This window comes from Pan paniscus, chromosome 5 (genome assembly GCF_029289425.2).
Source record: "Pan paniscus chromosome 5, NHGRI_mPanPan1-v2.0_pri, whole genome shotgun sequence".
NCBI classification, from domain to species: domain Eukaryota; kingdom Metazoa; phylum Chordata; class Mammalia; order Primates; family Hominidae; genus Pan; species Pan paniscus.
This window is the reverse complement of record NC_073254.2, coordinates 158422691-158435723: the sequence shown is the minus strand read 5'-3', so window position 1 is coordinate 158435723 and position 13033 is coordinate 158422691. Positions and strand designations below refer to the sequence as shown.

The 13033-nt window shown below is 42.2% G+C and overlaps 1 protein-coding gene across 5 annotated transcripts in view; it reads left to right on the top strand.

Annotated features, from left to right (window-relative positions):
- The window catches only part of NHSL1 (NHS like 1), a 274952-nt gene that overhangs the window by 223786 nt on the left and 38133 nt on the right, over positions 1–13033 (top strand). For all 5 annotated transcript variants that reach the window (XM_057302599.2, XM_063605470.1, XM_008953046.4 and 2 more), the window contains exon 3: positions 789–916. In XM_057302599.2, coding sequence (XP_057158582.2) covers positions 789–916 — 128 coding nt within the window. The remainder of the gene's footprint in view (positions 1–788; positions 917–13033) is intronic.

The window sequence follows — 13033 nt, the reverse complement described above, 5'->3', positions numbered from 1 at the left end:
CCTTTGTGCATCTTGGTGCTTTAAAGAGCCATTGGAAGTTTTCTTACAGCACCGGCCCCCACCCATGAGAGCCGCCAGCACAGTGCTTTCCCCTAGAAGGGGATCCTCCTTTCCACACAGCCAGTGGCCCCAGTACCCCGAGATCCATGGCACCATAGTGGTGCCACGCATTCCTCTGTGGACTGGCAGATGTCTCACGCTGGCACCTGCCTTCCTATTAAATTCCACACAGCATTTACAGGCTGTTTGACATCAAAATTAAATTGAGAAAATTAATATAAAATGAGAGGATTATAATCCATGATCTCATGTGTCACTTCCAGCTAATGAGTCTAGGAAACAAGCATAGCATGAGCATCACTTTTTTTTTTTTATGTGGAATAATATCATCACATAATCTGGTAACTAAGGCCCTGGGTTAATATTCCGAGTCCACTGCTCGCTTGCATAACATTATTGAGCAAATAACATAATTACCCTAAACTTCAATGTCCTGTGAGTAAAGTAGAATTAATGATGGTGTCTACCTCACAGGATGGTTGTGATCTCTGAATACAATCTTATCAAGTATTAATTTAATATTAATTAATATTTAATTGAAATATGGTATGTAGTGTGTAGTAGGTACTTTAATAATTCTTAGCTGTTTTTATCATTATTTTAAAATCCTATTAATGCCTAGAAAAATATAACTTTAAAAAGTAAAAAAGAGGAGTAAACGTAAAGTAAGCAAAGAGGAGCACAGCTTTTTAATGGCCTTCTTCCCCTCCCTGCGTGCCCCTCTGCAGAATGCGATAAGTTGCGGCATGATGGCTACCGCAGTTCTCAGTACTACTCTCAGGGACCCACCTTTGCGGCCAACGCCAGCCCATTCTGTGATGTTTACCAAGACGAAGATGAAGAAACAGATCAAAAGGTAAGCTTCAAAGTTCAACACGGGGTCCTGGGTTGGGTCCCAGAACAGAGAAAGGATATATGTGGACAAACTGGTAAAATCAAAATTGAGCCTGTATTTTAATCAATAGTATTGTCTCAAGTGAATTTCTTGGTTTTGACAAATGTGCCATAATTATGTAAGAGTAACATAAATGGAAACTGGGTAAAGGGTACACAGGAAATTTGCAATACTCTTTGAAGCTTTTCAGAAAATATAAAACTATCCTAATTTTTTAAAAGGTAAGATTATAATCTAAGGAATTCATAAAGGAGACGTAAAATCAGTGTATTTATGCATCTCAAATATTCTTTTTTGGTTAGAAAAATAAAGGGCTTATTTCTGTTGTTTGAGTTTTCATATGACCAAGGACTCAGTTGTATGACAAAGAAGAACTCTGAGCATAATAGCAGAACCCACTGTTTACAGTGCTGAGTGTTATTAATAGAGACAGAATAGAAGAAGTGCATTTACTTAATATTATTGCACTAGCCAATTCATTTAGTGATGCTATATTACATTTGGGTTCCTTTTCCTCTGCCATCTCTGGTGATATGCACAAACCACTTAAGATAAGTAATTTTCTCAATACTAAATACACATGAAAGAATAAAAATATATGAAGATTTTGATTTATGTAGTTTTATTTTCATTTACTAAGTAATGTGGATTGACACTGGAATTACTTAAAATAAGATTTGATGAATAGTGTTTTGTTTCACAACCATTTTTAATTAATTAAAAACTTTCAATGGAATTAGGCCAATTTATAAATGCCTTATTGATTGAAGAACATTATTCAAACTTTATTGTCCTTTTCCTCAAATAGGTAACTTCAGAGAATAAAATAATAGTTGATCAAAAAATGGGAAATTAAGCCAGGCATTGTGGCATGCATCTGTTATATCAACTACTTGGAAGGATGAGACAGGAGGATCCCTTGAGCCCAGGAATTTGAGTTGTGGTCACTCCATTGTACTCCAACCTGGGCAATAAAACAAGACCCTGCCTCAAAAAGCAAAAGGGAAATTACTACCTTAAATTTTTGATCTTCAAATGATCTTCACCCAGATTGTTTTTTAGATTCTTTTTTTTTTTTCGGTGAGATCTTGCTTGCTCTGTTGCCCAGGCTGGAGTGCAGTGATGCAATCTTGGCTCACTGCAAACTCCATCTCCCAGGTTCAAGCAATTCTCGTACCTCAGCCTCCCAAGTAGCTGGAATTACAGGCACACGCCACCACGCTTGGCAGATTTTTGTATTTTCAGTAGATACGGGGTTTCACCATATTGGCTGGGCTGGTCTTGAATTCCTGACCTCAAGTGATCTGCCCACCTCAGCCTCCCAAAGTGCTGGGATTACAGGCATGAGTCACCGTTCCTGGTCTACATTTTTAAATTAATATTTTAAATTGATAAGTCATAATTATGTACATTTATGGAGCACAATGTGATGATTTGATATAGGTAGACAATATGGAATGATTAAATCAGACTAACATATCTGTCACTGTGCTTACCTTTTTTTTTACAGCAAGACATTTGAAATTTACACTCTTAGTTATTTTGAAATATACAATTTATTATTAGAGATTGTAGTCATCCTGCTGTGCAATAGATCTAAAAACTTATTCCTCCTGTCTGAAATGTTGTCCCCTTTGGTCAACAACTTCCTATTCCTTACTTCCCCACCCAGATTTTTATCACAGAATGTTTTTCCTATTTCTTGAAAGGTATTTTCACATATTGGATTACTCCTTTGAGCCTTTAAAATATACAAAGACGGTATCTTACTATAATGAGTAAAGCAGCCATTTCAAAATTAATCTGAACCTTAATTTTGAAAATTTTTATTTTTCTCTTGTTGGCATGAGTGGAAAATGAAAACCAGAAGGTGAATTACAGAGTGAGACTTCTGTTTATCCAGATACACTTTAGCCTTATACTGATGCTCAGAGAAGGAAGAGAAGTTTATAGTGGGGCCCAGTGAGACAGATGGTTTCTGGGTGTATAGAGACCACTAGCAAATTGGCATTGTCATGACAGCATCCTAAGATTTTTCTGGAGAATGAAAAAATAATTTCTAAATTCTCACATAGCTCTTTGCTTACCATGACACTCAACTCTGAGGGAAGTTAGCCTCTGCATTAGTTTCTACTCCTCTGTACCATTGCCACGGACCCTGATGGCCAAGCAGCCCTCTCCCAGATGTGTGTGAGAGTGTCGACAAATCACCCCCTAGAAAACAGGCTCCTATCCTGCTGAAAATGAGTGCGAAGAAAATGGTCGTGTATAAGGGAATATATATAAAAGTCATCCTTTATATGTTGTGATATGTCATGACATCCCAGTAAACACAAATGTTTCCGTAATAATTACCTTAGTGTGATTTGCTGGCACTGGCATCACTAGACCAGGAATGAGAAGTTGACTGTGGGACCCTTGACAGGTCTCCTTGGGACCCACAGCATCCTTCTTTTTGTGAAAGGGAGGAGGTAGGCAGTGGGGAGGACCTGCCTGGTGTGTTGGAGGAGAGCTATTTTCTGGGGTCCCTCCCAACCCTCTCCAAGTTACAGTGTCTGCCCTCGTGGCTTTCCTATATTTGGTCTCTTACAAAAGCACCAGCCACTTTCAAATCTTAACTTTCTTTGCTGCTATAAAATTTTTGTTATTTTTGTGATTTTTAAAAATCCAGGTTTGATTGGGCATGGTGGCTCACACCTGTAATCCCAGCACTTTGGGAGGCCACGGTGGCCAGATCACTTGAACTCAGGAATTCAAGACCAGCCTGGGCAATGTAGCAAGACCTTGTCTCTACAGAAAATAGAACAAAAACTAGCTGGGTGCAGTAGCGCACCTGTAGTGCCACCTACTCGGGAGGCTAAGGTGGGAGGATTGCTTAAGCCCGGGAAGTCAAGGCTACAGTGAGACGTGTTTGCACCACTGCACTCCAGCCTGGGCAACTGGGTGAGACCCTGTCTCAAAAAATAAAAATAAAAATTCAGGTTAATCTTGTTCTCGGGTAAAAGTATTTTGAAATCCTTGGAATATATCATTAGAGATATTTATGGGGAACTTGTATTTTTCCTTTTCTTAAATATGTAGAACCAAGTTGAAGTATATTAGAAAAATGTTAAATCATTCGATCTGAATGTCATTTCAAGGCAATCTCTGTTAAGACATTGGTTTCAGAATAAAATAAATATCAAATTATTTTATCAAATATATATTAATTAGATATTATTATATACTAATTAAATATCAGCTAACAAATTATACTATCATAATAGCTAACTGCCTGCTTCCCCTTCTTGCCTCCCCCACTCCCTTCTTTCCTTAACATTCTTCTTTTTGAGCTACCTCATTCAGTGTTGTATTAACCATTTCTTGATTCTGTGGAGCATCAAAAAAGCCACTTACCACCCACTATAACGTAGCCAATTCGATGACCTTAGGGCATATTTTCCATCCTTTTGCTTATTCATCATGATTGGATTAATTGCAGCACTCTGTTTTTTGTGTTTTTGTTTTTGTTGTTGTTTTGTGTTTTGTTTTTGAGACAGGATCTCACTCTGTTGAGTCTGTTGCCCAGGCTGGAGTGCAGTGGCGCAGTCACGGTTCACTGTAGCCTCAACCTCCTGGGTTCAAGTGATCCTCCTGCCTCAGCCTCCCGAGTAGCTGAGATTACAGGTACACATCACCACGCCCAGCTAATTCTTGTATTTTTTTGTAGAGATGGGGTGTTGCTATGTTGCCCAGGCTGGTCTAGAACTCCTGGGCTCAAGCAATCTGCCTTCTTTGGCCTCCCAAAGTTCTAGGCTTACAGGCGTGAGTCATCACGCTCAGCCTTGTTCTTCTTAACTATATAAAGTTAACAAGTCTTAGTGCTGCTGTCAGTGACAAAGATCCTGAAATTGGTGTGGAAATTAAACGCATAATTCTGTACTGCTTCCTGCAGGTCCCTCTACGTAACTCATGTGCGAATGTCTTCAGGTTGAAGTGAGGGTTTCATTTGTGTGCATCCGCATAGTACGTGATTGGCTGCTTAGTTGGCTTATTTATTCAACAGTAATTCTTTGAGTTATTGCTACTAAGTAAATATTTGCCCTGAGTCCAAATCTTTATTAATCTTCATGGCCCTTCCTGCCATTCACTAGGTCACTGTGATGCACGGACGCATCCAAGCTGTACAGCCAGCAGTGGTGGTCATTTAGGACCCAGAAACACTCCTCACCCCTCTGTAATGTGTTCTGAAAAAGAGCTCCTTCAAGCACAAAATTATAATTCCTTTGCAAAATAAGGACTTATTGATCACCTTCTATGTGCCAGAGACTATTCTAGGTGTTGGAGATATAACAGTAAAGCAAATGCAAGAAATCTCTGTCTTTGATGGAGCTTTGATTTCACGGGGAGGCACTAAGAGCAAATACAGTCATGCATTGTGTAATGATAGGGATACATGCTGAGAAATGCATTGTTAGGTGATTGGTCATTGTACAAATATCATAGGGTGTACTTACACAAACCTAGATGGTACAGCCTACTACACACCTAGGCTAGATGGGATAGCCCAGTGGCCCCCAGCTTTTTTGTCACCAAGGACCAGTTTCATGGAAGACTATTTTTTCATGGACCAGACTGGGGTGGGTGGGGCAGTTTTGGGATGAAACTGTTCCATGTCAGATCATCAGACATTAGTTAGATTATCATAAGGAGCGCACAACCTAGATCCCTCACATGCACAGTTCACAATAGGGTTTGCGCTCCTATGAGAATCTAATGCTGCCACTGATCTGACAGGTGGCGGAGCTCAGGCAGTAATGCTTGCTCGCCTGCTGCTCACCTCCTGCTGTTCAGCCCAGTTCCTAACAGGCCACAGATGGGTACAAGTGCACGGCCTTGGGGCTGGGGACCCCCAGTATATAGCCTATTGCTCCTAGGCTACAGCATGTTATTATACTGAATACTCTAGATAATTGTAACATAATGGTGAGCATTTGTGTATCTGAACCTAGGAGAGGCACAATAAAAATGCAGTAGAAATGATGAAAAATGGTACACCTCAACAGGGCACTTACCATGAATGGAGCTTGCAGGACTGGAAGTTGCTCTGGGTGAGTCAGTGAGTGTGGTGAGTGAATGTGAAGGCCTAGGGCATTATTGTACACTATTGTAGGCTTTATAAACACTGCACACTTAGGCTGCACCACATTTACAAAGAAAAATTTTTCTAGCCAGTTTCAGTGGCTCACACCTGTAATCCCAGCACTCTGAGAGGCCAAGGTGGGAGGATTGCATGAGTCCAGGAATTCAAGACTAGCCTGGGCAACAAACTGAGAACCCATCTCTACAAAAAAGAAATATGTTTCTTGCTTCAATAGTAAATTAGCCTCAGCTTATTGTAACTTTTTTACTTTGTAAGCTTTTAAATTTTTTAAACTTTTTGACTGTTTTGTAATAACACAGCTTAAAACATAAATATATTGTATAGCTGTACAAAGATATTTTCTTTATATCCTTATTATGTAACCATTTTTCTATTTAAAATGTTTTCCTTTTTAAACTTTTTTATTAAACACTAAGACACAAGCACACATATTAGCCTTGGCCTACACAGGATACAGGGTCAGCAGCATCAATATCACCGTCTTCCCCTCCACATCTTGTCCTACTGGAAGTTCCTCGGGGCAATAACACCCATGGAGCTGTTATCTCCTATGATAACAATACCCACTTCTGGAATATCTTCTGAAGGACTGGCCTGAGGCTGTTTTACAGTTAAGTTTTTTTCATAAGTAGGAATACCTTCTAAAATAACAAAAAATACTGGCCGGGCGGGTGGTGCACGCCTGTAATCCCAGCACTTTGGGAGGCCGAGGCGGGCGGATCACGAGGTCAGGAGATCGAGACCATCCTGGCTAACACGGCGAAACCCCGTCTCTACTAAAAATACAAAAAATTAGCCAGGTGAGGTGGTGGGCACCTGCGGTCCCAGCTACTCGGGAGGCTGAGGCAGGAGAAAGGCGTGAACCCAGGGGGCGGAGCCGGCAGTGAGCCGAGATTGTGCCACTGCACTCCAGCCTGGGCGACAGCGAGACTCCGTCTCAAAAATATATATATGTATAAAATAAAATAAAATAACAAAAAATATAGTATGGTAAATACATAAACCAGTAGCATAGTCACTTGTTATCATTATCAAGTATGATGTATTATGCATAATTGTGTCATATTTTGTTTTTTTGTTGGTTTTGAGATGGAGTTTCACTCTTGTCACCCAGGCTGGAGTGCAGTGGCACGATCTCAGCTCACTGCAACCACTGCCTCCTGGGTTCCAGCAATACTTAGTAGATTTTTAGTAGAGACGGGGTTTCACCATGTTGTCCAGGCTGGTCTCAAACTCCTGATCTCAGGTGATCCACCCGCCTTAGCCTCCCAAAGTGCTGAGATTACAGGTGTGAGCCACTGAGCCGGGCCTCATATTTTTATATGTGTCATATTTTTATATGACTCTCAGGGCAGTGGGTTTGTTTACACCAGCATCACCACAAGCAAGAGTAATGCGTTGTGCTGTGTTATGTTGGCTGCAACATCACTAGGCAATAGAAATTTCTCAGCTCCATTATGATCTTATGGGACCACCATCGTATATGCGGCCTGTTGTTGACTGAAATGTCATTATGCTGCACATGACTGTAAGTAATTTTGCTCTGTTAGAAAGTGGCATATGCTCGAGTAAAATAAACTGGAGGGACGGTTGCAATGTTAAATGAAAAGGATAGGCCTTACTCAGCATAGAGGTGATTGGGATTGAAAGAATGAGCATTTCTGGAAGAACATTTTAGAAACAGAAAAATCATTCATTTCTGGAAGAATGTTTTAGAAACAGAAAGCAGCCAGTGCAATAAATGTTTCTTAAGAGTGTATGTGGGGCCAGTGGCCGGGCGTGGTGGCTCACGCCTGTAATCCCAGCACTTCAGGAGGCTGAGGCGGGTGGATCACAAGGTCAGGAGATTGAGATCATCCTGCCTAACGTGGTGAAACCCTGTCTGTACTAAAAATACAAAAAAAATTGGCTGGGCATGGTGGCGGGTGCCTGTAGTCCCAGCTATTCGGGAGACTGAGGCAGGAGAATGGCGTGAACCCAGGAGGCGGAGCTTGCAGTGAGCTGAGATCGCACCACTGCACTCCAGCCTGGGCGACTAAGCAAGACTCTGTCCGCCCCCCACAAAAAAAGGAGTGTATGTGGGGCCAGGCGCAGTGGCATGCGCCTGTAATCCCAGCACTTTGGAAGTCCGAGGTGGGTGTTATCACCTAAGGTCAGGAGTTTGAGACCAACCTGGACAACATGGTAAAACCCCGTCTCTACTAAAAATACAAAAATTAGCTGGGCATGGTGGCAGGCACCTGTAATCCCAGCTACTCGGGAGGCTGAGGCAGGAGAATTGCTTGAACCCAGGAGGCAGAGGTTGCAGTGAGCCAAGATCATGCCCCTTCACTCCAGCCTAGGCGACAGAGCTAGACTCTGTCTCAAAAAAAAAAAAAAAAAAAAGTGTAGGAGATTTATCAGATGCTGCAAAATGCAAAGATTAATAAGATATCTCTACATGCCTTAAGGATTTTACAGCTCTCCAGGGTAGGGAGAACTAAGTAGAATAAAAAGCATTATATATAACCTGCTGTTATAAGTGTTTGGCATACAGTACTAGGTGAAAAAGAAATTCTTCTGACTTGGATAGTCAGGAAATGGGGGAGGGATCCAGAGAGGGTAAAGTATGTAAGAAGAATAGTTGTGGGGCTGTTGCAACAGGCAAAATGGCACTGAGGACTGAGACCAAAAGTGTAGTTGTGTGAATGATGAGGAAGGGGGTTAGTTAGGAGATGGTGGCATTCAGAGTTAGGAGATCAGTTTCAAGTTTAATTCTGCCACTTGCTGTGTTTCTTTGGATGCATCACACCCCTTTCAGGCATTAATTTCCTTATGTAGAAAGTGGGGAGTGGAGTAAGATTGTTCTCTGTGAGCTTGCAGGACTGGAAGTTGTTCTGGGTGAGTCAGTGAGTGTGGTGAGTGAATGTGAAGGCCTAGGGTATTATTGTACTCTGTGAGCTTTTTGAACAAGCAGTTTATTCATTCTTTTTTTTTTTTTTTTGAAGGCATACATATTGCTTTATGTAAAATGTACGGTGAAGAGAGCCAGGCACGGTGGCTCATGCCTGTAATCCCAGCACTTTGGGAGGCTGAGGTGGGTGGATCACCTGAGGCCAGGAGTTTGAGACCCACCTGGACAACATGGTGAAACCCTGTCTCTACTAAAAATACAAAAATTAGCGAGGTGTGGTGGCACGCACCTGTAATCTCAGCTACTTAGAGAGGCTGAGGCAGGAGAATCACTTGAACCTGCGAGGCAGAGGTTGAAGTGAGCCGAGATCATGCCACTGCACTCCAGCCTGGGTGACAGAGCCAGACTCTGTCTCAAAAAAAAAAAAAAAAAGTGAAGAGAAAATATCTAGCTATTTGAACGTAATTATTCCAAACATCGAAAACACACAATTAAAACAAGTGAAGGAAAGCTACTATAAAATAACAGATTAGATACTTTTTAAGGATCACTTATAGTAAATCTAGAAATGGAAAAAAAAATCACAGAGACAGAATTTGTTTAGCGCTAAGTGCAAATGCTGCTGAGATGTTAGTGGACTGAGGCTCAGAATTTAAGCACTGCAGCTGTTCTCCAGCGGCCTAGGGCTGCTGTCTTCTGCAGCGCTCCCATCCTCAGCCTTCCTGCCCTGACCTGTCTTCAGAAGCCCCTGGCGAAGGCAGCGATGGCGACCACCTGCAAGATGGCCTCCAGGCCGTGGAGCTCCAGGAGTGTGGCGCTGAGGGCCCAGTCCACCCACAACACCAGGGTCTGCCAAAGCAGGAAGTGGGCAGAGAGGAGGACGGTGCCGGCCGTGATGGCCAAGCTGGCGGCCAGCAGCCTGTCAGCCTCTGTCAGGTTGCCCCTGGTGCCCAGGTATAACTGTACTGCTTCCCATCAGAAACAACGGAGTGAGATCGAGGACCAGATAGCGGTGAGGATAGCTGAACACCTGACCTCGTGCGCGGCCGCCATCTTGCTCACCCCCTCATTCATTTACTGAGTAAATATTTATTCAGTCTTGCCAATATGCCAAGCCTTGTTCTAAGTCCTGAGAAGCCATCAAGTGAACCAAAGCCACTTCTGTTGAAGGAAAGATCATGGTGAACAAACAAGCATCATACAACACCAAGTGGTGATATGTGTTATGAAGGTAAATAAAACAATGGTAAGGGGAGTTCTAGAGCAACAGGACTGCCATTTTAGATTGAGTGTCCAAGAAGGACTCTGAGAGTCATCATTAGAGCAGACTACCGAGTGACATATAAGAACGTCACACAAGTGGGAGTTGAGCAGTGAGAACACATGGACACAGGGAGGGGAACATGACACACCGGGGCCTGTCAGCGGGGTGGGGAGAAAGGGGAGGGAGAGCATTAGGGCAAATACCTAATGCATGTGGGGCTTAAAACCTAGACGACGGGTTGATAGGTGCAGCAAACCACCATGGCACATGTATACCTATATAACAAACCTGCACGTTCAGCTCATGTATCCCAGAACTTAAAGTAAAATAAAAAATAAAACTTTAAAAAAAAAAAAAAAAAAAGAACATCACACATGGGAAGGCCTGGAAACCTTATTGTAGTTATCCTGTGAGAAGAATAGCCATACACCAGAGCAAGTGGGCACTGAGCAAGGGGAAGAGTGGCGATAATGACTTTGGAGGAAATAACCAAGGACCAGATCACATAGGACCTAATTAGCCATAGTAAAGATTTTGGATTAGTTGCTCCTGGGTGAGATGGGGAGTCACTGGAGGAGTTGAGCAGGGAAGTAACATGATCTGATTGATTATTTAACGGGATTGGTCTGTAGGAAAATTAGACCATAGAGAGTGGAAGACAGAAGCACAGAGACAAGACAATAGGCCCTTGCAGTAATCCAGGCAAGTGATAGCCAAGGGTGGCTGGGACCAGAGTGGCAGTGGTGGGGTTTCTAGGTTTATTTGGAAAGTGAATCCTGCAGGATTCGCTTAAGTTATGAGACAAAGAAGAGTTGAGGATAACTCCATCTGCTATTTTTCTAGCTTGGTCTCTCTAGAATCTCATTACAAAAATTATTTCACCCCCGGAGAAATTCTCACCCATTAACCCTGCCATCTTCATCTACACACTCATCCTTCCTTGGCTTATATTACATGGCCTGCCATTGCACTCACTTCTTTGCACACATTTTCAACTCTGCTGGCTCCTTTCTTCTTCTGCCACTTTCCTGGCAAAGAACCCAACTCCAGTTTGATCCAACTTTTCCCTGCTTTGCACTAAAGCCTGATTGGTTAGTTAAATGAGGCTAGAGAAGAACGCCAAGGTATGTTTCACTGTAAATGTATGACCTCAAGCCTCAAGTGCTGCCTAGCAGTCCTACTATATTAACTCATCAGTTCATTCTTCCACTCTCCCAAGTAATATTTCACACCTTCTCAAATCTCCAAACACAACTTCTTCTGCTTCACTTGCAGATCCTGCCTGCTGTGGTTTGGATATGGATGGAGTTTGTCCCCACCAAAACTCACGTTGAAATGTGATCCCACTGTGGTAGTGTTGGAAGTTGGGGCCTAGTAGGAAGTGTCTGGGCTGTGGAGGAACATCCCTCATGAATAGCTTGGTGGTGTTCTCTGGCTTGGTAGTGAGTTTCTGCTCTCTCTCTTGATGGGATTGGTTCTTGTGGGAATCGATTAGTTCCAATGACAGTCAGTTGTTATAAAGCCAGGAGCCCCTCAGATCCTCCCCTCATTGCATATGCCTGCTTCCCTTTTGATCATCTCCACCATGTTTTGACACAGTATAAGAGCCGTTGCCAGAAGCCAGGGCCATGCCCTTGAACTTCCCAACCTGTGAAACCATAAGCTAAATAAACCTCTACTCTTTATAAACTACCCAGTCTCAGATATTCTTTTATAGCAACAGAAAACAGACTCAGACTCTTCCCTTGGTATTTGCTGCACTAGGAAAACAAAAGCAATCAGGGGTCATATCTTTTCATCACCAAACCCATCAAACTTCTTACATCTCCTCCTTAATGGACTCACCCTTTCCCGCCATTGTAATGCCCTGCTGTGTCCCAAGTGGCTAGCTCAGGGCCTGGCACACAGTAGGCACTCAGTATTTTTCCAGTGGGATGAATAAGGCCAACCTCTCAAGGACTTCATATTTGCAATTCATCCCTTTCTCGTAGCCCTAATCAATTTTCTGTCTTGATTGCATCATAACCATCATTATACAAACATGCTATATTTTCTTTCATCTTGAAGAAACCCTACTTTGACCTTTCATCTCCCTCAAATTTCTACCACATTGTTCAGTTCAACTTTATAATTAAACATGTCCAAAGAACTGTCTAGACTTGCCATCTCCACTTCCTTTCTTCACAATCTCTTTTGAAGCCCCTCCAAACAAACTTTTATCCCCAGCGCACACTTAAACTACTCTTGTTAAGTCTACCAGTCACCTCCACGTTGCCAAATCTAATATTTAATAGTTAATTCTCAGGCCTCATCTTACTCAACCTCTCAGCATTTGACATTGTTTATGATTCTTTTCTTCTAAGAATACTTGGCTCTCATGACACAACACACTCCTGGTTTTCCTCTTCCCTCACTAGCCATTGCCTCTCAGTCATTTGTTGGATAGTCCTTTTCTTCCAAATATGTAAAAGTTGGTTTAACTCAGGGCTCAAACCTTGTACCCCCACTACTCTGTAACAGGCTGACTCCTTGGGTGATTTCATTGAGTCCCATGGCTTTAAGTACCATGCATTGATGTTTCCTAAATGTATATCTTTAGCCCAGACTCATGCAGTTATCTGCTTACTGTCCATCTCCGCTGAAATGTCTTACAGGTATCTCAAACTTGTCCAAATCCAAATATGTGATTCTCACATTTCCAAAAAAAAAAGCTTCCTTCTTTCATAGTTTTTCAAAACCACCTCAGTAAACCACAACTCCATTCTACCAGTCACTTAA